Source organism: Myripristis murdjan, chromosome 15, assembly GCF_902150065.1.
Source record: "Myripristis murdjan chromosome 15, fMyrMur1.1, whole genome shotgun sequence".
Classification (NCBI taxonomy): Eukaryota; Metazoa; Chordata; class Actinopteri; order Holocentriformes; family Holocentridae; genus Myripristis; species Myripristis murdjan.
The window spans coordinates 33,372,603-33,396,832 of NC_043994.1; the positions used below are offsets into that span (position 1 = coordinate 33,372,603).

General features: G+C 44.1%; 1 protein-coding gene and 1 long non-coding RNA gene across 3 annotated transcripts in view; one reads left to right on the top strand and one right to left on the bottom strand.

The window, feature by feature from the left end:
* Positions 1-22,598, top strand: part of tspan14 (tetraspanin 14) — a 24,423-nt gene extending 1,825 nt beyond the window's left edge. For both annotated transcript variants that reach the window (XM_030070818.1, XM_030070819.1), the window contains exons 2-9: positions 276-362; positions 3,793-3,843; positions 4,449-4,595; positions 5,243-5,413; positions 8,193-8,318; positions 8,477-8,527; positions 12,752-12,865; positions 21,578-22,598. In XM_030070818.1, coding sequence (XP_029926678.1) covers positions 282-362; positions 3,793-3,843; positions 4,449-4,595; positions 5,243-5,413; positions 8,193-8,318; positions 8,477-8,527; positions 12,752-12,865; positions 21,578-21,646 — 810 coding nt within the window. In that variant the 5' untranslated portion in view covers positions 276-281 and the 3' untranslated portion in view covers positions 21,647-22,598. The remainder of the gene's footprint in view (positions 1-275; positions 363-3,792; positions 3,844-4,448; positions 4,596-5,242; positions 5,414-8,192; positions 8,319-8,476; positions 8,528-12,751; positions 12,866-21,577) is intronic.
* On the bottom strand, positions 3,043-23,826 carry LOC115372724 (uncharacterized). Its single transcript, XR_003929468.1, has 3 exons — positions 23,726-23,826; positions 9,664-9,668; positions 3,043-3,055 (listed from the first exon to the last, which is right to left on the bottom strand). It is a non-coding gene; the product is annotated as an uncharacterized LOC115372724 (long non-coding RNA).
* Positions 23,827-24,230: the final 404 nt, after the last annotated feature.

The window sequence follows — 24,230 nt, forward strand, 5'->3', positions numbered from 1 at the left end:
AAGGGGAACAACAGGAAACTGTAAAAAAAAAAGACAGGAAATCTCACAAACGGACTAAAGCAGCAGTTACTTCTGGTAGAATTAAACAATAATAATTATAACAACAACATTAATAATTACATAGACAGTTTATAGTCACTGGTTACAGAGCAACATTCTGCAGTTTAATCTAGTGAGAACAGAACCAGAACAGAACAGAGGAGAACCTTTTATTTTAGTTCCAGCGGTAACAGTCAGTTTCCTGTCAGAATAAAGGTTGTTTGTGTTCCCTGCAGGTGAAGATGCATTACTATCGCTATGAGAGCGCCGAGGTTAGCTGCTGCTACAAGTACCTGATGTTCAGCTACAACATCATCTTCTGGGTGAGCTAAACTTCATGTACCACAGTGTCACATACAGAACACAGGAAATACACTGACCATCTTCATATCATGTACTCTGTTGAGGCCCAGCGCTAAACTGCACCAGCTGAGTTCACTGATTAGCTCCTCCTCTCTGCAGGTGAGGTGGTCAGTGACTCACCTGGTGCAGGTGAATCTTTCAAAATCTTCAAACATGAATATTTAAACATTTTAAAAACATTAATAATATTCCAGCTGGTCAGAGTCAGTCTTTATTAGACCAAATGTTTGTCTCTGATTAAAGGTTTGTTCCGTATAAAAGTGGTTAGTCATTAGTAATGAGTGATCAAGTCGCGGAAACGCCCACAGCTGCTTCCTGTTGCAGATAACAGGAACTGATGGCGTCTCTGGCTTCCTGTTGGCTGTGCTAACAGGAAGTGGCTCCCCGCCTTGATGAGCTGGCAGCTGTTTGTTTCTTCACTTGACGTTCAGCAGCTTGTCTCAGTCAGGAAGCAGGATGTGCTTCAGTGGTTAAAACAGAACTTTTAATTTCCTTCTGATGAGAGATTTAAGGTTGTTTATTTACCACAGACACATCCCACTTCTACAAAATACATTTCTATAACAAGCTGTATTGTTGTCAAACCTGAAATGAAGAAGAAAACAAAACTGAGTTATAAAGGAAAAGTTTAGGTTTAGGTTTTAATTCACTTCAGGCCTCATGTGGCTGTGAGCTGTTCTAAAAGACATGGCGATACGCGGTGATGCCTTCAGGCTCCGCCCAGGAAGCATGACTTACATTATGATGCCTTCAGGCTCTGCTCAGGAAACAGGAGCTACATTATTATGTTGGCAGCATGTATTCAATGTAATCTTGTAAATTGTAACAAAGGTATGAACAAAACTGTGGATTTGGAGAATCGCAGTCTCTGACTGCCTGAAGTCTGGAATCCATGAACAACATCACCAAATTCTGAGTTTCCTCCCTTGAGTCGCTCTGCCAAGCCTTTCCTGCAGCTCCTTCAGCTGCTGGATTTGGGTTGTTTGTTTTCAGTAACTCTTGTGTTGCTTTCACAGTATGTTTTTAGGCTGAATCTGAGCAGACAGTATAGCACTATAAACATCAGGATTCATCCTGCTGCTGCCATCAGCAGTCACATCATGAGTAAACACCAGTGACCTGGTTCCACTGGCAGCCATACATGCTCATGCCATAACACTGCCTCCTCCATGCTGGACAGATGATGTGCTCTGCTTTCATTCTCCACACTTTGCTCTTAGGTTGTAGATATATACACACATCACATCTGTAAGGTGCTGGGCTCAGTGAAACGCATCCAAAAAGATAAAGAAAAGCCCGCACACTCACGTTTTGCTCCAAAAAAGGTTTTAATTAAACAATGTTTTGAGCGTGTCCGCTCTTCATCAGGTCATTTTTTTTACTGATGTGTTTCACCCGTGTATATCTAAACGCCCCCTGGTGACGTCATCAAACATGGGATAATTCACAAAAAGAGTTTTACAATAGTTTTCATCAATATATAACATCAAAAATACATACAATAAGCAGTAGATACTCAGGTTTTTTCCCAGGCTCTCACTTGTTTGGAGGCTGTCTGTGGATGCATCAAAAAGAGAGTCTTTTATCATGATCCTGTCGTAGTCTTCTGTGGAAAAATCCAGGGTTTTGGAAAGTTGATCATTATCACCTGGTGTCATCTTGAAACAATTCTTGTGGAGTATTGTTAGGAGGGCAGTATAAAGAAATCTCAAAGGTTGTAGATATATACGCACATCACATCCTTAAGGTGCTGGGCTCAGTGAAATGTATCCAAAAAGATTAAAAAAAAAAAAAAAGCCCGCACACTCAGGTTTTGCTCCAAAAAAAAGTTTTAATTTGAGCGTGTCCGCTCTTCATCAGGTCATTTTTCATCAAACAACAGGCCTTTATGTATTCTACAATACTCTAATTTGGGAAGAGAGTTTGAACAAGTTATAACAAAACATTGGTATCTCTTGAGCAGTAATCCAAAACTTTCTACAACATTCAAAGACATGCCCAGAGTTGTATACAAACGTCCCTCAAATATCAGATAAACTGTAGTAGAATCAGATCTTGCCCCTTAAAGACAGGACATTGTTTTCACATGTGTTCCAAGTGGGAATTGTAATTTTATCACCAAGAGCCACACCTTTACGCATCTCCTCACAGGGAAGCGGTTTGACATTAGAAGTATTATTACGTGCACTACCGCTAACGTAGTATATTTACTTAAATGTCCATGTGTTTTAGGATATGTGGCTAAAACAAGAGCATTAAAAACACGCATCGCCGAGCATAGATGCAGCATACGAAATCAGGACCCTAAGAGTCCAGTAGCTATGCATTTTCTGCAGGCGAAACATAGCGTGGCATCCCTCACATACCAAGGAATTGAACATGTTAAATGTCCGAGACGAGGAGGGGACATAAATAGACTGTTGTTACAACGAGAATCCTCTTGGATATTCACTTTGGGCACAATGTCTTCCAAAGGCATGACTGAGGATTTTCCCATTGATCATTTTCTCTAGCCTAGATGATTAGTCATTCACTTGAACTGACAGATTGATATTTTTAATCTATTGCTTATTGTATGTATTTTTGATGTTATATATTGATGAAAACTATTGTAAAACTCTTTTTGTGAATTATCCCATGTTTGATGACATCACTAGGGGGCGTTTAGATATACACGGGTGAAACACATCAGTAAAAAAATTACCCGATGAAGAGCGGACACGCTCGAAACATTGTTTAATTAAAACCTTTTTTGAAGCAAAATGTGAGTGTGCAGGCTTTTTTTTATCTTTTCCACACTTTGCTCTTCCCATCATGCTGGTACAAGTTCATCTTCCTTCCATCTTTCCAGAGAACCTTGTTCCAGAATCAGCCAGGCTTTTTTAGATGTTTTTGGTAAAGTCTCATCTGTCCTTCCTGTTCCTGAGTGACACGGTGGTTTGCTCCTCGCTGTAAACCCTCTGGATTTATTTTCTCACAAACATCTCTTGGCTGTAGATTTGGACAGTGATGCTTCTGCCTCCTCCAGAGGGTTTTGGACTTCCCAGATGTTGTGAAGGGTTTTTCTTCACCAGGGAAAGAATTCTTCAGTCATCCACTTCAGATGTCTTCTGTGGTCTTCCAGGCCTTTTGGGGTTGCTGAGCTCACCTGTGCATTCCCTCTGTTTCAGGATTTACCAAACTGTTGATCTGGCCACTCCTAAAGTTGTTGCTATCTGTCTGTGGCCTCCGCTTGCTGTCATGAACACAGAGACTGACTTTTATTTCCTTTTTCACGTAGCAAGTGGCTTCCTATCTGTGACCTGGTTTCATTTTCCTGTGAAAATGTTCCATTAAACTTTGAAACCAAGTTATATTGGACCAGACTAAACCCTGGTGTTTCTGTTGTAGTTGGCAGGAGCAGCCTTCATCGCGGTGGGTTTCTGGGCATGGAGTGAGAAGGTAAACACACACACACACACACACACACATACAGTATATTATCATGATCTAATAAAGCATTACTAGTGTTCACACTGCGACAACACAATGATGGAATTAAATTATAAATTTTGGTCAGAGGAGGGGGTTTGCAGTCAAAAGAGGCAAAAAACTGTTTAAATGATTAAATCATCATCATAATCTGTTGTGTCTTATCACCTTTAACTGATAAATTTTGTATGAAAGCAGCATCACTCTGTAGGTCAAACTTTTAAACTGAAGCATGGCTGGGACTATCTAACCCTAACTGACCGAATCACAGCCGTGCTAATATAGATTATAGATTATTGATTTTAGAACAGCTGATTTGACAGATTCTGTGGATCTGTCATCGTCTGTAGATTTTTTCTTTGAACAGTTACTGACCATTTTTTTCAGTTTTGGTAAGGACATGGGTTGTGGCTAGGCCACACACCTGTCAATTCTGTTGCCATGGCAACAGTGGTACTTGAACAACTCCACCCCCATACGCTTTGCAGGTTGCATAGTCATGAATGTGGTTAGAACCTGGCGATGTCATGCCCAGCCTTTGTGTGGTGTTTACATACTGACTCCGCCCTCTGCAGGGCGTCCTGCTGGACCTCACACAGGTGACCCGGCTGCATGGCTTTGATCCTGTGTGGCTGGTTCTTCTGGTGGGCGGAGTCACCTTCATCCTAGGCTTTGCCGGCTGTGTCGGAGCTTTGAGGGAGAACATCTGCCTTTTGAAGTTTGTAAGTTCAACTTTATTTAAACCCATCAGACGAGCAGAGGAAACTGAACCTTATCTATCCATCCACCCGTCTACCTGTCCCGCTCGTCCCACCTGTCCCACCCGTCTCACCTGTCCCACTCGTCCCACCCGTCTCACCTGTCCCACTCATCCCACCTGTCCACCTGTCCCACCCGTCTCACCTGTCCCACTCGTCCCACCTGTCCACCTGTCCCACTCGTCCCACCTGTCCACCTGTCCCACTTGTCCCACCCGTCCACCTGTCCCACTTGTCCCACCCGTCTACCTGTCCCACTCGTCCCACCTGTCCACCTGTCCCACCCGTCTCACCTGTCCCACTCATCCCACCTGTCCACCTGTCCCACCCGTCCACCTGTCCCACCTGTCCCACCCGTCCACCTGTCCCACTCATCCCACCTGTCCACCTGTCCCACTTGTCCCACCCGTCCACCTGTCCCACCTGTCCCACCTGTCCCACCTTAAGTTTGTAAGTTGAACTTTCTTTAAACTAAAGATGTTGAGCAGCACCCATCTTTGCCTGTATTCCTTAGGGTTAGGGTTGGGGTCACACCCTCACCTGTGTTCCTACAGAGTTAATCTGTGTTCCTGCAGCCTCACCTGTGTTCCACTGTGCTGTGTTGTGCTCAGTTCTCCGGGGTGATCGGCTTCATCTTCTTCCTGGAGCTGACGGCGGCCGTGTTGGCGGTGGTTTTCCAGAGCCAGGTGAGAGAGTGGATCAACGATTTCTTCCTTGCCAACATCAAAGCCTACAGAGACGACATCGACCTGCAGAACCTCATTGATTCCCTGCAGAGACTGGTAACACCTGTGTGTGTGTGTGTGTGTGTGTGTGTGTGTGTGTGTGTGTGTGTGTGTGTGTGCATGTGTGTAGTGATGTGAACAGTACGCGTCCTGCGTCCCTGACACATTAAAATCCAAAAGGATGCAGTAAACTCACCATTGATGCATCCAGGTGTCCCACCCTGTTTTTGCTTGTAATGCTGAACTCGTTTCTCTCTGTCACTGAATGGGATTTGATGATTTAGGGCCCACTCACATTGGCAAGTTTGGGCCCGTATCGTGCTAAAGCCAAAATCCCCCCCTTCCCCAGTCCCAGGCTGGGGAAGGGGGGATTGTCTTCCTTTTAACTAAAAGATGTTTTTGTTCCTTTTAATCAGACATGGAATGTTTATTAACCTTGACAGTTTTGGAGGTAACTTCCTCCTTCTTCAGAAAGGTCCAACTGCCGGCCGGTGCCGACGCGGTGCCGCGGCCAGCACCAGGTCTGCCGGATCTCGGCACACAGACTGCTGTACTGTCATTATAAACCGACTTTTGTTTATACGCGGTTGCAGCAGCACAACAGACAGCGACACAGACAACATGGCTGATTATTGATTGCGCAACGCGGCCATTCGCCGGTAATCAAGCTGAGCGCATTAAACAATTTTGCAGAGGCAGGAGGAAAGTTGCATGATTTACGTCCGCGCACTGCATGCGTGACCGTGTATGTGCTCGTGTATGTGCTCGTGCATGTGCTCATGTACGCGCCCGTACCGCGCTGAAGCACACCCCCTCCAACCGTGCAGAGCGGGGGAAGTTACTGTATTCAAGCACGATACGGAGCGATCACACTGGTCAAAGAATCCGGATTTTAGGGGCAATCGTGCTCGGGCGCGGATCAAACTTGCCAGTGTGAGTGGGCTCTTTGTGAAGGAGGCTGAATGAAAACAGACGAGGCCTCGGCTGCTAACTAAAGAAAGTTCTGTCGTTCTGAAGCCATTCTGTAGTTGTTCTGTAGCCGTTCTGTAGCTGAACAACAAGCGCACTCAAACATCCAGTTAAGTTTTGTTGTTTTTTTTTTTAATGCAAATGAATGTGTGCAGGAAGTCACAAGTCACAAAATGGATTTTCCTGCGTAACTGCCATGTTTGTGTGTGTGGGAGGCAGCAGGTTTGCTGGGACTGAACTGTCAGGTAAGCTAGCTGAATCAGTCCAGTTCAGTGAAGGAGAGAACGAAAGCTTGCTGAGGCTGTGGTTACAGATCTGCTGACTCAGTGCTCAGGAATGATGCAGCTCTCATGCAGGACCACTGAACCAACTAGTTATTGAATGGTTTTGGTGAACAGAGGATTTTAAATTCGATTCTGGATCTTACAGGGAGCCCATGCAGCTAATATGGGAGTAATATGATGTCTGTTCTTAGTTCCAGTCAGGACACGAGCAGCAGCTTTCTGAATCAGCTGGAGAGCCTGACAGGAGGGAGTTAAAATAATCAGCCTAGAAGCAACAAGTGCATGGACTAGTTTCTCTGCATCTTTTTGAGGAAGGAAGCGCCTGATTTTTGCAATATTGTGTTTGTGAAAAAAGGCAGACTTAGCAGTTTGTTTAATGCGGGAGTTAAATGACAAATCCTGGTCAAAAATAACTCCCAAGATCCCTTGTGGTGGTGCTGGAGGCCAGTGTGATGCTATCTAAGGTAACTATGATTAGATAATGTGTTTCTGAGGTGTTAAGGGCCTTTTACAATAACTTCAATTTTGTCTGAATTTCGTAGCAGAAAACTGCAGGTCAGCCAGCTCTTTATGATGCGCTCTGACTCCTGATTGAAAACCTGTAGCACCAAGTGATCAGTTTGGGAGGGATTAATGCTGCCGTCCTCTGTTGTATGGAGACAAGGCGTAGAATTAAATGCTGATGGAATCACATCTTTGAATTTGGCCACAGCGCTGTCAGACAGATATCTAGTGAGGACATTTTTGTCTTGGGGAAAATAGTCGTGAAGCAGAAATTCAAAGGTTATTAAATAATGGTCAGAGTAAAGCGGATTACGTGGAGATGAGATGTTCTGTTCCAATACATAAGTCAAAATAAGGTGAAAGCAGTGAATTCATTTACACTCCGAGAGAAGACACCTGGGTCGCATAATGACACGAACGCAGCACTAAGGCCATTATTATCTCTGTCTACATGAACATTAACATCATCACCTGTAATGACTTTACCTGCTGAGGACCTGGCTCGCTAAAACTCTGAGAACTCAGACAGAAACTATGGGCCAGGAGGGCCACCCACTATAACAAACAGACTGGGAGGGAAAGCTTCCCAGTTTGGCTGTGAGATACTAAACACCAGGCAGGCACAGACAGACAGGCAGAGACAGACAGAGACAGACACAGACAGACAGGCAGACAGAGGCAGACAGACAGGCAGAGACAGACAGAGACAGACAGAGGCAGACAGACAGGTGGAGAGATACAGAGGCAGACAGACAGGCAGACAGAGGCAGACAGACAGGCAGAGACAGACAGAGACAGACAGAGGCAGACAGACAGGTGGAGAGATACAGAGGCAGACAGGCAGGCAGAGACAGACAGACAGGAGCTCATCAGGTGATGTGCAGCTTTTTGTCTCAGATGTGTGGTTGTGAGTAAACAAAATTCCTTGTTTTGTTGTTTTGTTTTATTTTGTAGTTTTGTGTCGTAGGAAAGATGTTGGTTGTTTTGTTCTGTTTGTCCTGCAGCGACGGCACTTGTGTCTGTAACTTTAGTCAAGTTTCTGTTGTGTCTGACCTGGTTCTGGTCTGTGTTCTGTGCAGAACCACTGCTGTGGAGCCCAGCAGCCGGACGACTGGGACCTGAACGTTTATTTCAGCTGTAATGAAAGTCACCGCAGCCGCGAGAAGTGCGGGGTTCCCTTCTCCTGCTGCCTCTCCGATCCTGCTGTGAGTACCTGCTCTACAATAACTGGTCCTGTTTATTCTGCTGAAAGGACGCACCTGCTCACACTGTGTAACCCTAACCCTAACCCACTGTAGTTAACCTCAGTATTGATCAGGGTTGTTCAGTGTTGGTATTGATCAGGCTGCCTGTCTCCCTGCAGGACACGGTGGTGAACACGCAATGTGGTTATGATGTCAGAGGTCGGCCCAAGGTGAGATTCTCCTTTAGGTTTTTTCCCTGTTGACACATTTTGTAGGGCTGTGGGATGATGTCAAAACTTATACCCACTTAATTAACACAAGATATCTGATTCAGCATCACTTAAAATGTGCAGGGATTAAAGTTCTCCGTCTCTAGACGGATTTCCGTCAGTTGGAAAAAGGGGGGAAAAAAGAAAGACCACAAAAAAAAAGTTGCACGTGCATTTTGTTGTGGTACAGTTTTGATTATCCAATGACATCATGTTAGGCATTAAACCGACGCTGTTGTAAACCAATAAAGCCAGCCAGAGCCTTGGTATTAGCCAATCAGAAACAGAGGAGGGCGGGTTCACCCCGCCCCTCAGGGAAGGATCTGGGCTCCATTTCACAAAGCAGGTTTAGTGAAAACTCTGAGTCTGTTCACCCTGAAATGAGGGAAACTCTGAGTTTTCCGTTTCCCAGAGGGAGGTAACTCAAAGCAGAGACAGAGGGGTAACTCCAGCCTGTTTCACAGAGGGAGGCAACTCAAAGCAGAGACAGAGGGGTAACTCCAGCCTGTTTCACAGAGGGAGGTAACTTAAGCTCTCGGTCAGTTACCGCAGTAACAGACTCCATGAAACTAACCTGGTCGGGACCAGGTTAGTTTCATGAAACCTCGAGTTTCTCTCTGTGTCCGCCCTCTTTCAGCCACACACGGGATTTAACTCCCTCATTCATTCAGTCAGCAGGCGAGTTTTGGCGTGGCGTATTAGTTCTACCGTCTGTTATTGCCTTTATTAGAAGTCCATTAGTAGTTGGGTGGCGACTTTTTTTCACGAACATGGCAATGTTTTTATATTTCATCTTAAGCTGCTGCCAAGTGCGCTTCTAAATGAAATAAATTAATAGGCTACCATTCAAGCAGTTTTCCCCTGTAATATTATTGTGATTGCAGCGGACTACATTTAAACTTACGCACTGACCCGAGCAGCAGTGTTCTCCCACGCCGTCTCCCTCTGCTTTGCCACTGCAGCGGTGTTGCACTTTTAAAAAAAGAAAAAAAAAACACATGTTCAAACTCACTGTATGAATGCATTAAGATTTCCAATTCAGCTGGGATGAAAAACGCAGCCTGATGCTTTTTATAGCTGTGGTGCACGCGCTTAACTCCAGCTGAAACTACTCCGAGTTGATCAAACTAACTCAGATCAGCTGTTCTGGAACCGAAAACTCAGAGTTTCCTGTCTCAGAGCAGATCAGCTCAGACTCGGAGTTTGTTGAACCTGCTTCGTCAAACGGAGCCCTGCTGTAACTGCATGAGTGGAATTAAGAGAGATGTAAAGTGGATTTTTTACCAACTCAAAATGGATAGCTGATGGATAACGTCATCTGAGAGCAGCTTCTTTGGTAAGTGTCTATTCCCTGTTGAGGTTCGGGTTTACTTTATACTTTATTTGGATAAGGACAGAGCAGATTAATCGGAATGTAATGAAAGTTGAATGTTAATCTCCGTGTTGCTACAGCTGTTGTCGCCGACTTTTCCGATTGGTCATTTATCTTTAACTCGAAGAATATTCCAGTAAATTTCCACATGCCAACATGGATGCATTGATAATGAAGGAAGGCTCTGACGTTTCAAAAATAGATCAAACTGTGAAAAACAAATAGAGATGTGCATGGCTTAGTGAAACGGGGGACGATGGAAAGCCCGTTAGCTCTTGGTGCACATTGTGACTACATTACAAACTGAGTCAAGCCCTGTATCAGTATCAAGTATCAGTTTTGCTGAATAGATCGAAACATTTAAATTAAAAGCAAACTTACAATAATTAAATTGCTCAATTAAATTGCTCAACATCACCTTCCTCCTATACAATGCTATTGGTCTTGAATATTAAAATAGTGTAGGTTAAAGTTTTCTTACAACTTAAATGCTGTATTAGAGAACAGAAGGGCTAATACAGCATTTAACTTTTTTACTTGAAACCTTTGGGAAGCGATCGCACGGCAGAAAAGGGGCCATTCTTAAAGCGTGGTGCAGCGCATCGTGGGGGAATATGAACTGGCCTGAAAAAACATTTCAGTCAAAAATATTTTTTATGCTTTAATCCCTGAATATGTGATCTTTAAATATTTCATCGTAATCATTGCATAGTTTTCTGTATTAAAAAAAAAAAAGATTCCTTTATTGTCATTGCACAAGGTGCAATGAAAATTGAGAAGCAGTCCTTGTGACGGTGCATCACATATAATTGCCATTTAAAGCTAGAAAGAGTTCAAACTAATTAAGATAGAGATTAGTTTTAAAAAAAAAAAGAGTTAAACTAAAGAACTTAAGGTTAAGGTGCCAAATGTTCAAATAAAATGTATAAAATATAAGAAATATATGTAAAAATGTATTTTCTGTAACCTATAAAAACGAGATATAAACAGTATAATAAAAAATGGTACAAGTTATTAGCAGTGATTGGGGAATTGCAGTGGCCCTGTGTACAGCAGTGCAGTCAGGAATATTTAAATGCAAATTCTAAAATTCAGCTTTGTTAGATAATACAGTTTTTAGCAGGTGAAACAAGAAAATATTGTACATTGATGAATTGCACTGATCCTATGTCCAGGCAGTGTGTGTATATACATATGAATGTACAGTCGGACCTATATAAATATAAGTAATATAAATACTAATGTTGCTGTAGTGATGTAGAGCAGACAGTCATGAGGATCCCAGGCAGTCAGTGTTAGTCAGCGTTAAGCTCACGTGTGGGTCTGGGTCTGTTTGTCTGTGATGTGATGGACCTGAAGCCTAGTGAAGGGCAGCAGGTCCAGCAGATGATGTCCAGGGTGGGACGGGTCCTCAGGTCCAGCAGATGATGTCCAGGGTGGGACGGGTCCTCAGGTCCAGCAGATGATGTCCAGGGTGGGACGGGTCCTCAGGTCTAGTAGATGATGTACAGGTGGGACGGGTCCTTCAGTGTTTGTGGCTCTACTGGGTCAGCGAGAGCTTGACAGTTCCTCAAAAGATGTTCTGGGCGGTCTGATGACCCTCTGAAGGGCTCTCCTGTCTGCTGCTGCGTGGAGATGCAGTACGACAGCAAACTCTCCACGTTTGTTAATCCAAAGTGACATTTGTGTTGGCGTGTCTTAAACTGTAAATTTGGACACAATTCTCAAATGTACTATAAGTGAATATCCATCCTAAAAATCAAACATCAGCTATCAGTGTCCTGGATTACTAATCATGAGTATTGGCCCTGAAAAATTAATATTAGGCGATCCCTACTTCCCTAACCCTCATAGTTTTATGTAATAGTTCAAGGTAATTACTTGTTTGTTAATTAACTTGATCCACCTCTTTAAGAAATGAGGGACATGAATTGCAGTTACACCTGTTGTAGTGAAGCAGGTGTGTGTGTCATAGAGTTAGTTAGAGATAGAGTTGGTTACGGTTAGTTAGAGAGGAAATGTGGTTTCAGTGTATTTGTGAAGTTTGTCTCCTGCTGAAAAATTTGGGGGAGGAGCGCAGCGCCCTCTGCTGCCTGGGAGGGAGGACTCGATTTGATACACGGCACCAGAGGAAGGCCAGTAAAACCATAGCAACATTTATATTCATTTGACCAATATTGATTTCTCAGGGCTGATACTGATTAATAATCCAGGACACCAATAACAGATATTTAGTGCTGATATTTATTTGTTGTTACTTTAGAAATTGTAGTGGCAAAATGTGCAGTTTTACAAAGACCAACACAAAATGTACTTTGAATTAAAAATTTGTAGTTAAATGTAATTGTACCAAATGTAATTAAAACCATTATATTATTAAAACAACTGCAAAACAAGATTAAAAACAAATTTCATTGAAATGAAGTGAAAGTAACCCTATGAGCACATGTCTGGCTGTTTATGTCTTTCTGTCAAACTAAATTAAACCCAAATCCACTGAAAAGAGAAATGAAAAACTGGAACCAGATTATCAGAAACGTGGCCCCACCCACTCACTTCTGTCCTGGTGTCTTTCAGATGGAGAGGCGGAGTTTGACTGGTTTTCTTATCATGGAGTATCATAGTATCATTTCTTATCTTGTCATGTCAATCAAAATTTTGAGAATGACCATTAAGAAATAGTGAGAACTTGTGAATATCGGCCCTGATAATCAAAGATATTTTAATTGAAGTTAAACTTGGATCAGATGAGTTGAACATGTTGATATAGTTATGTTGAAGCATGTGTGTGTGTGTGTGTGTGTGTTTTCCAGGCCGAGTGGAGTAACCACATCTACACCAAAGGCTGCATCCCGGCCCTGGAGGACTGGCTGCCCGGGAACCTCTACACCGTAGCCGGCGTCTTCGTGGTCATCTCCCTGCTGCAGGTAGCACGTCGTCCGATTGTATGTGTGTGTGTGTGTGTGTGTGTGTGTGTGTGAACAGAACTGTGGACAAAAACCCGCCACAATCTGGATCTTAATGTCTTTACCATCTGATGGCCCGATCGGCCCCGCATTGGTGCCGCCACTTCCTGTTCCAAATGTTAATCAGCTCTAGAGGTGATAAGTTCAGGGTCGTTGGGTTTTCTGACCATCAGAACTGAGGAAGAGGAGGGGGGCGGGGTCTCCTGGCCTTAACTAATTTCCAATGAAGTAGGTGGAGCAACACAGGAACTGTCAAACCTAATTTGATATCAGATGTGATTATGAAAAGAGGTGGAGACATGGCCGGAGTGTGTGTGCGTGTGTGTTTGTATATATGTTAGGGGTGTAACGATTCATCTATAGATCGATGAATGGATTTATATTCCTACGATTAAACTACATCGATCTGTGCTCAGCAAATTGGCCCTCCGGATGACATATATTGATTAAAAATCGTTTGAAATGTTAAAGAATTGATTAAATCGATACTATGAAAAAGTACATTGGATTTAAACACGACAGACTTTATAGATGTGTGTGTTTTGTAGCAGTTTTAATGATAAAGATGCGATAAACGTTACTCAATTGAGTCTGCCTGTCTGACGTCAGCAGCAGGCGCCGGCAGAAGCGTGAATCTCGGAACAGCAACAACCACGACAGCGAGAAAGAAATTTTCAAGCCACCATTTCGGTCGAGTGTATGGAAACACTTTGGCTTTTGGAAAGATGGAGATGTGTTAAATAAGTTGCTCGCTGTTTGCAGAATATGTAAAAGCCAAGTAAAAAACAACGGCAACACGACTAATCTCTCCAACCACCTACTAAGGCACCATGGGATTTCACACTAGGCCGACCTCCAGGCAGCTCTTCAGCGTTTCTGCTGCTGCAGGTGATGTCGGCTCTGCAGAGGCCTCATGTTGCCAGCATGTTTATTATACTTGTACTGTTTCATGTTAAAAACAACAGTTCATTCAAAGAAATATTCGTGCACTGCTGTTTGTTTATTAAAATGAGAGAAGTAGCAGGTTCAACTAGGGCTGGGCGATATATCGATATAAAAATTATATCGATATATTTTTAAATGTGATATGGAATCAGACTATATCGCATATATCGATATAGTTCAAATTTGCGCTGTGATCCTTGCTCTGCTGCGCTGCTGACCTGGAGCTCTCTGCGCTGCTCCGCGCACCCCCGCCCCTCCTCTGTCGAGCACAGAGGAGGGGCGGGGCAGGAACAAACACTCCGGCACTCTCGGAGTAATTTCATGGGACTGGGGCCGTTGTCGCGTGTCTCCACCGCAGGAACTACCCCGAAGGAGAGAGTTCCTGAACTTTTACAGGGGCTAAAAAACAGCTCTGCCTCGGGGTAGGGACTCTGATGCCCCTTTTCCACCAGAAAAAACCTGGTGCTAGTTCGGAGCTGGTGCTAGAGCCGGTGCTTAACTGGTGCCAACGAAGAACCGGTTTGTTTTTCCACCGGTCAAGAGCAAAGTGGAGCCAATTCAGAGCCACGTCATGACGTCTTCGGAAAACGTGATGACGGGTGCGCGAGACGCTCGCTCAGAATCACAATAACCATCATGAATGAATGAATGAATGATACTTTATTAATCCTTTGCAGGAAATTACATTGTCACGGCAGCTTCATCACTTCAACACACATAAAACTGCACACTCATACAGTCCAGCGGCTGCAGCGTCTCTGTCTCTGTCCGCCCGTCCTGTCCTGAAGCCGGTGAAACTGATCAGTGAGTCGGGGATGATGTTCGTGAGCCACGTCTCAGTCAAGCATATAACGCTGCTTTCCCGATACAGTTTCTGGCCCCGGGTGGAGCAGGATCTGGATTTATTAGCAATGCAAATACTGCTTGTGTCTTTACACATTTCAATACAGAGGCGAAAAACACAATTATTGCCGGCTACCTGTCGGATTCGTGATCGGAATGAATGACAGCTATGTTTAGTTATAAAACGGGTGCTTCTCATCCTTAAATGTGATTTCCTGAGCCGCATTCCATGCCGTTGTAAAATCAGTATAACCCACGGCTTCTCTGGGATTATTGTTTATGTTTATAGCGTTCGCAGTTCCTGTTTTGTTTTGTAGCCCCGCCCACCAATGACGCGGTGGGTCGCGTCATCGGTTCTTTCTCTGGCTCCTGTTTAGCCCCTGCTCGGAGTCGGTGCTTGCCTAGCACCAGTTTGGAACCAGTTTGGCACCAGTTTGGCCCCTGCTTGGGCCATGGAAACCAAAAAACTGGTGCTAAGTCAGGCACCGGCTCCGAACCAGCCCTGGTGGAAAAGGGGTATGAGCGGCCCCGAAAACTCCTCGGTGGGGCAGCGGCTTGGGGTTTAGTTGGTGCTGACTGGATTTACTCACGGCGCGATGTGGTGTCAACAGAAAGTAAACAGCCGGGCACTAGGCATCCCTAGCAACACGGCCAACACTACCAAGCTAACGCTAACGTGCTAGCTAACGTTAGCTAACGCTAACAACTAGGGATGCACATTTTGGATTTTTTTTATGACCGTTAACCGACGCCCTTTAACGATTAATAACCGTTAACCGATAAGATTTAAATGCCCTTCCATGCTGCCATTCCGACATTCCGTCATTCCGACATGCTGCCATTCCGACATACCACCATTTAGACATATCACCATCCCGAAATACCGCTATTCCGACACACAAACGTCCCACCATTCCAACAAGGCTTTCCATGTAAGGAAAGGTTGGAATCAGAGGGCCCTATCTTGCGCCAGACTCCCTAAACCCGCTATTTGCGGATTTAGGATTTAGGAAGAGGCGTTCCCCCGTAAAAGTTGCTATCTTGTGCACCTCCCGCTATCCGCAAAACACCTCCGCTACCCGCTATATTATGCATAGGCGTGTTTTGGGCATTACGCCAGTTAAACCAATCAGTGTGCCAGGTGCCATTGCCTTTAAGGGCAGGATGCGCTATCCTAAATCCTAAATCCTAAACCCGCGATGGAGAGAGGGAGGTAGATTTTCTCAGGGCTTCTACTGAGGCTAAAGCAAGTTGGCTTTATATACATATTATATATTATATTATAGGCGAGTTAATTCGGGAGGTGGAGCCACATGTGTCCAAGTGGACGTGTCACAAGATTGTACTGATTGAGTAAAATCCCCAGGTCACACCACACACACACAAGAGGCAGAGGGGGAACTATGTGTAAACTAATTTATTGACAAGGTAGATTGGGCAAATAAAATATTAAAAATAAAAATAGGCTATAGCACAGCTGCTGGCTTATGATAAAACAATAAAACGTGCTGGCGATAGTGTCCAATTAAAACAGTCTTTCCTCTAAACAGTCTATATGAGTAATATACTCAGTCCATTCTGGCGGCGTCCCGGTATCAGTCCGACCGTGTGCGTGGCGAGGCTCCGTCGGGGCGCGCATTGAAGCCGCCTGGGCGCGCTCTCCTAACAGCCCAAACTTTAGGGAAAGCGGATAGCGGGTGGTCCTGACCACCCGCTATCCGCTATCCCTAAAGTGTGTGCGCAAGATAGCAAGTTTAGGGATAGCGCATGAAACACACCCACGACGCACCTCCAGGCGCAAATGACGAGTCGGCATAACGGACAGCGGGTAGCGGGTGGCACAAGATACCGTTTAGGGATAGTGGAAGTTCCTAAATCCGCAATTTGCGGGTAGCGGGTAGTGACAGCGGATAGCGGGTGGCACAAGATAGGGCCCAGAGAGTCACTGACTCGGCGCTGTCCGGTGCTGAACTGCAGATTTACAATGACGGCAAATTACTCATCTAAAATGTAAAAAAAAAAGCTACAAGCTTTAGATATAATTAACAGTACTGTAGGCTTCAATCGTCTGCTATTGCTTTTTAAATTATGTCGAGAGCGAGCGCGCTGGTGATTTCTTTAATTGTGTGTTCTGCTTCATTTCCAAAATAAAGTTTGAGCTTCTGAAATCTGATTTTTAAACAGTTCTGATGGAGCTCAATGTTTATCTGGATGATGCGGCTTCATTCCGAACAATTTTACTGTAAACCTGGACGACCCGCGACGTGTCTGGAGATAAAAAAAAAAAAAAAAAATATTCAATGTAATGTGTGTTTTGTGCGTAATTGCATACAAGGATACACACCCTCCCCTACTGTACAACACGAAGGAGACTGGAATTAGTCAGTGACTTCAGGTGTCATCTGCAGAGCCGTCATTGATATCTGTAATATTAATGTTGCATATGATGCCAGCGTGCATGGAGACACACGGGCTCAATGGAGAGCTACGCTCCAGCTGGCTGCTGTGACAGGTCACTGACACTGTGTTTCTGCTTACAGTCAGTGATCCCTGAGATTCAGACATGAATCTAACATGTTTCACACTAGCCCGAGTTACATTAATACGTGTAGGCTACTAGACATATTATATTTCCCGTTTCAGGAGTTTTTAATAATAGATTGGAGGGATGTCGGAATGGCGGTTGCCTCCCCTATTATTTTATTTTTATTTTTTTGAGTACTGTGACCCATTCAAAAGTGCCGTGACAAAAAAATTCTCATGGGCTTTATTTATTTATTTTTAAATGTGCAAAAACAGCCAAATAAACATCAACCAAATGAACAAAAACAACAAAATATCAGGATTTTTCTAATCTCAAACAGCACTGCGTACACCTTTTTGCTCTCTTCATCTTCGCTGTAAAGTGGGCTGTGATGGAAAGCACGTGATGGCATGTGTTGCACCTGTCGACACGCCCCCATGAGTTGATTGAATTACGTAGCTTAAAAACAAAATTGACCGTTAGTATTAATCGGTTAGAGTTACTGTTATCGGTTAACGGTTAAACGGTTAACCATGTGCATCCCTACTAACAACACACTTTTTAGCCGACATTTTTAGGATAGATAGATAGATAGATTGAGAGATAGATACTTTATTCATCCCGCAGGAAATTCACATTTTTTTCAGCAGTATCCACAGATTACAGATTAAGTAAATAAAAAAATAGAAATAAAGAATAAGATCTAAGTACAACAGAATAAGATCTGAGTACAACAGAATAACCTAAGTACAACCCAGTGTGTAAAAAGCAATGTGCAACAAAAAAAACAGAAAAAACCGTGTGCATGGGTGTATAAAATGTGCATAGGGACGCTAACGTTAGCTTTAGGGAACGTTAGCTAACGCTAACAACAGGCTTTTTTAACAACACGCATTTTGATGCCCCGGTCATGGTCGCCCAGCCGCCCGGTAACTTTACAGGAACCTTCCTCCTACTCGCCCTCTCAGTGGAGACACGGCAGGTGAGAGGGCCGAGCCAGAGGACGTTCCTGTAGTAGCTCCTGCCCCCCCAGATACTACCAGGAACACTGCAGAATCCCCAGCCACAAGCCATCCACAACCCAAAAAAGCTCCAGCCCCGTCATGTCATATTTGGCTTTGACTTAACTGAACATTTGCTCTCACATTGTGGAAAAAATATCGGGATATATATCGTATATCGATATTCAGCCTAAATATATCGGGATATGACTTTTGGTCCATATCGCCCAGCCCTAGGTTCAACCACTTCTCATTAAACCTGAATAGAACTTGGGTGGACTGTATTATTGTACTGTTATATCGCAAACAACAGTTTATTCAAATAAAAGGTTATACATTTGCCATTAATTGTTGTTTTCTTGTTTATATCCATTATTTTAAACCTGATTCCCTTTTAAGAAACAACAGGGATCTAGGAAACTTCGCCTGCACTGTCCAGTATCCACGTATTTATTGCACATTCACACTAGTTGAAGTTTTGGCCAAAAAGTTGCTGAATCGATTTCAAGTCACTGAATCGAATCAAATTGTTTTGTTCTAAATGGATTAAGATCATCCTTGAATCGAATCGGCAACCACGACTCGTGATTCGAATCGAATCGTTGTTAAAATGAATCGTTACACCCCTAATATATGTATATGTATATACCTGTAAATATGTGTAAAAATGTACTGTAATATATTTTGTATTGTGTGTGAATATACACTATATTGCCAAAAGTATTCGCTCGGCTGCCATGTTGGACAAGAAGGCCTGGCTCGCAGTCTCCGCTCTAATTCATCCCAAAGGTGTTCTCTCGGGTTGAGGTCAGGACTCTGTGCAGGCCAGTCAAGTTCTTCCACACCAAACTCGCTTATCCATGTCTTTATGGACCTTGCTTTGTGCACTGGTGCGCAGTCATGTTGGAACAGGAAGGGGCCATCTCCAAACTGTTCCCACAAAGTTGGGAGCATGAAATTGTCCAAAATGTCTTTGTATGCTGAAGCATTAAGAGTTCCTTTCACTGGAACTAAGGGGCCGAGCCCAACGTCCGAAAAACAACCCCACACCATAATCCCCCCTCCACCAAACTTTACACTTGGCACAATGCAGTCAGACAAGTACCGTTCTCTTGGCAACCTCCAAACCCAGACTCGTCCATCAGATTGCCAGATGGAGAAGCGTGACTCGTCACTCCAGAGAACACGTGTCCACTGCTCTAGAGTCCAGTGGTGGCGTGCTTTACACCATTGCATCCGACGCTTTGCATTGTGCTTGATGATGTAAGGCTTGGATGCAGCTGCTCGGCCATGGAAACCCATTCCATGAAGCTCTCTACGCACTGCTCTTGAGCTAATCTGAAGATCACATGAAGTTTAAAGGTCTCAAGCTATTGACTCTGCAGAAAGTTGGCGTCCTCTGCGCACTATGCGTCTCAGCATCCGCTGACCCCGCTCTGTGATTTTATGTGGCCTACCACTCCGTGGCTGAGTTGCTGTCGCTCCCAATCGCTTCTACTTTGTTATAGTACCACTAACAGTTGATTGTGGAATATTTAGTAGCGAGGAAGTTTCACAACTGGACTTACTGCACAGGTGGCATCCTATTACATTACTATTACAGCACCATGCTGGAATTCACTGAGCTCCTGAGAGCGACCCATTCTTTCACAAATGTTTGTAGAAGTAGTCTGCATGCCTAGGTGCTTGATTTTATACACCTGTGGTCATGGAAGTGATTGGAACACCTGAATTCAATGATTTGGATAGATGAGCGAATACTTTTGGCAATATAGTGTATGTGTGTGTGTATATATGTATATATATGTGTGTGTGTGTGTATATATGTATATATATGTGTGTGTGTGTGTGTGTGTGTGTGTGTGTGTATATATATGTGTGTGTGTGTGTGTGTGTATGTACACACACACACTCACATACCTAATGCTGCTAGCTACCTAACGTTGTTGTGGCTGGTAACCTGTAAATCCTGTAGCTGTAACAGCTGCTGAAACTATTGCAACTATTTGTTTTCTGCTTTTTGATAATTTAACTCCACTACATTTATTTTGCAGCTTTAGTTGCCAGTTACTTTGCAGATTCAGAGTAACAACGCAATCAATCAATGAATCAATCAATCTTTATTTATAGAGCACTTTTCATACATACAATGTAGCACAAAGTGCTTTACATGTTAAAAGCACCCCAACCCCTAGACCCCCACCCCACGACTCTCTCACACACACACACACACACACACACACACACACACACACACACAACGGCTGGATACAGAGGAACCAGGTCAGGAAACGCTGCCGTCTGCGCTGGGGGCTGCCCACGGCCCAGGGGCCAACCAAACTACAGGAAGGCAGAGGACCCATGGTACTGCAGCGGAGCACCCCCACAGAGTCCCCACCCACCCCAGCCGGTGTGCCCCACAAGAAGAGACATCCCAGCCCCAGCCGATAACAGCCCCCAGCGCAGAGGGCCCCCACAACGCAAAATACAATCAATAAATAAATGACCTCCACCTGCGACAGAGCGGCGCACTGCAGGGTTATATGTTGAAAGACGCACCTGAGAGGGGATTTTTTATTGTCTGACAGTCGACTAACAACATTTTCGTCCCATCTCGTCTCAACGAAACCAAACACACGTCATCTTAGTTATTATCTATCATCTATTTTTAGCTCGTCTCGTCTTAGTCATGGAAAAAACTTAATTGGCAAACATTGTCATCATCTTAATATTGACTGCGTTTACATGCACACCATATTCCACTTCGGGTCAATATTCAGGTTAAGGTAATTGCGCTGCGGCAACTGGAATATTCCATTTACATGTTACTTGGCATGTTCCTGTGTTTCGGCATATTCCATTCTCTTACCTAATGCGACACTCAGCTGCGGGGGGTACGCGTATAAGTGGCTGGTCTGCCGGAAATACAGAAGAAGTCTTCTTCTTCTTGCCAGGGGTCTTATATGGAATTTTCTACAACCGGAATATGACCTTAATCGGGTTCGGTGCGTGTTTACATGACTCATGCGCAACCGGAATATTGAGGATATTCCGAACAATACAGGAATATGGTGCGCATGTAAACGTACTCACTGGTTCTTTGTTGGCTCCTTGTTGGCTCTTGGTCAGTTCTCTGTTGTAGACCAGCAGACTTGTGCTGCTGTGGAACCAGTTCTCCTGGCAGAGCCAGAGATCAACCAGCCTTCAATTTGGTTTGTGTTTATATCTAATTTCAGTTTGAAGCTGGCAGCATTTTGTTCTGTCACCTGAATTTCTCCGTCGTCTGACTCGCCTTTGTGTTGCTGTGACTGTTTGATAAATATAAATGTTAATGATGTTGCTTGGTTCCTCTCTCTTCAGATGGTGGGAATCTACCTGGCCAGGACGCTGATAGGAGACATTGAGAAGGTCAGGTTCAACCACTACTGACTGGACCTTCGTCTACATCCCATCTCCCTCCTCCTCCTCTTCCTCGTCTAATAGGGCAGTCAGAGTTAGACCTTCATCTTCACCCCCCTCGTCCTCCGTTCTCCCATGAGCTGGCGGTCCAATGTGCCTTCTTCCTCCTCAGATCTTCTGTCGCTTTCCACCTCAGATGTTATAATAAAATTCTTGTTAAATGTTCTAGCTCAAATTATAATTAGAATGAAATCTGGATTTGATGTTGTGGTAATTGAAGCCATGGGCTGACCTGAGAAGGACGCTGACGCCATCCTGTCTACAGACAGGAAACAGTCCCCAGACCAGCTTCAGCAGAGACCAGAAATCTGTCCATCGCCATGGAGACAAACCATCATCAAGCAACAATAGCAGTGGGTTGTTCCACAATCAGCTGACTCTAAACTCATTATGAGATGAACTTGAAATATATTTCAGAGGGAGTTTTTACTTTGTCCTGCAGTTTAGATTTTCCATGTTGCTGAAAGCTGTTGTACGATGACTTTTATCTCTAAACACAAGAAAATTGGAAAATTCTGTTTTGACTGTTTCTGCTCCGGAATGTTTTCTTCTTCTGTGGTGTAGCCGGTGAGCAGGAAGCAGTTTGATAAGTGTGATGTCTTCTTTGCTTCCTGCCCCCAGCGGGACACTTACCTCACTTTGATCAACTTGGAGCTCTGTCTTCTCAATCATCCTCGTTTCCATCAACCCAACTTCCTGTTCCACTAGCCCATTTCCTGTTGCCTGAAGGTTTGGACGCTGTTGAGGCATTTGGAAGCTGATTGGCTCTCATGTTTGTAAACCACTGCTTCTTTGCACACACTCACAACCATAAAACACGAGTGTATGTGTGTGTTCTCACATGGACTGTTAAAAAAAAAACAACAACAAAGCTTGTTGTGGTTAGGGTTTGGTCTCTGTGTGGATACAGCCGGACCCTGGAGCTGCCAGCCCGGTAGTCGATGTTTTCAGTTTTTCTTGGCGTGCCTTCCTGTTCTCTGTGATAAGGAGCTTGTTCTGGCCTCGTTATGAGGTTCCACGTCCCGTTGATCATTGGATCATGTTGTGATGCAGGATGTGTCTCAGGCTGGTTCCTGCAGTCTGTCTCGCATACACCATTTAATTTCTGATTGTAGCATAAAACCAAAACATTCTCATCCAGAATACTGGCAGAAAATGATATTTGAGCAAAGTATGTCATCAGACATTGAACAGCACAAACCAGTTTATCTGTAGGAATAACCTGGACTTTTGGCTCATCATATTAATTTCTTATCAAAACTTTGTTAAGATGAATCAGCATAGCTTTTTCCAGAGCCTTCACACACACACACACACACACTGCTGCCTTTCACCTTTTAGTGCCTCTGTACCTTAACTCAGGGTTTCATGAGAGAAGTTCATCCTCCAACAATCTGTTTCACCCCCACCTGCAGGGGGCGCTGCAGAGCCTGAGCAGAGTGTCGGCTCTGTAGATGATAATCCTGCTCCTCCTGCAGGGGGCGCTGCAGAGGCTGAGCAGAGTGTCGGCTCTGTAGATGATAATCCTGCTCCTCCTGCAGGGGGCGCTGCAGAGGCTGAGCAGAGTGTCGGCTCTGTAGATGATAATCCTGCTCCTCCTGCAGGGGGCGCCGCAGAGGCTGAGCAGAGTGTCGGCTCTGTAGATGATAATCCTGCTCCTCCTGCAGGGGGCGCCGCAGAGGCTGAGCAGAGTGTCGGCTCTGTAGATGATAATCTGCTCCTCCGCTGCTTCAGAAGCTCCACATTTCTCTGAGCTCAGAGGAAGGAAATGTGGAACATTTAGGAAGCAGATGATTGGTTCTCCTGTGGTTCTGCAGCCAGTCAGCAGCACAGAGCCTCAATGCCAGTGCAGATCTGCTCACACTCAGCATTTTACAGCCATGGATTATAATTTCAGTTAATAATCCTGTCTGCAGCAGAAGTATGGACAGAAACAGTCACGTTACTGATCAATATCTGGAATCAAATGTACTGATCAATTTAGAGCATTTAGCCCCACTGACCAACATATATTCTGCTCTGTTTAGTTCAGTGCTGCCCCCGCTGGACAAATCATGCCAGTTATTCCAAAAGACTGAACTGCTCTCAGATCAACTCTTAGATCTGGACTGTGAATTTGTTTTCTTAACAAGCTGTGTGTTGTTTTTATGTGAACTTTTCCTTTGCTGCCTCTTCTGTCAATCAGCATCAAATTTTTAAAAATGTCTTCTTAAATGGGACCAGCAATGCATGAAAACAATTAACAGGATAAAGCAAAACTATAAATCTTTGTGAATGTCCAAACACAGTTGCAATATCACATTTCTTGGATTTCCACAAGTTTTTAAACTGTGAATTTTACCAAAGAATGACCTTATAAATTTAACCAGACAGACATTGCTCATAACCCAATTATAACCAGTTATTAATGTTTTCAGTACATAATTGAGTATGACACCCCACCCCCACCCCTCCGTTACCTGATTGGATCTGATGAAATCTGGAGCTTCATTCATGTTGGAACAAACTGAATATTTCTCTGATAAAGTTTGGAGTGAATGTTTCTGTTCTATCT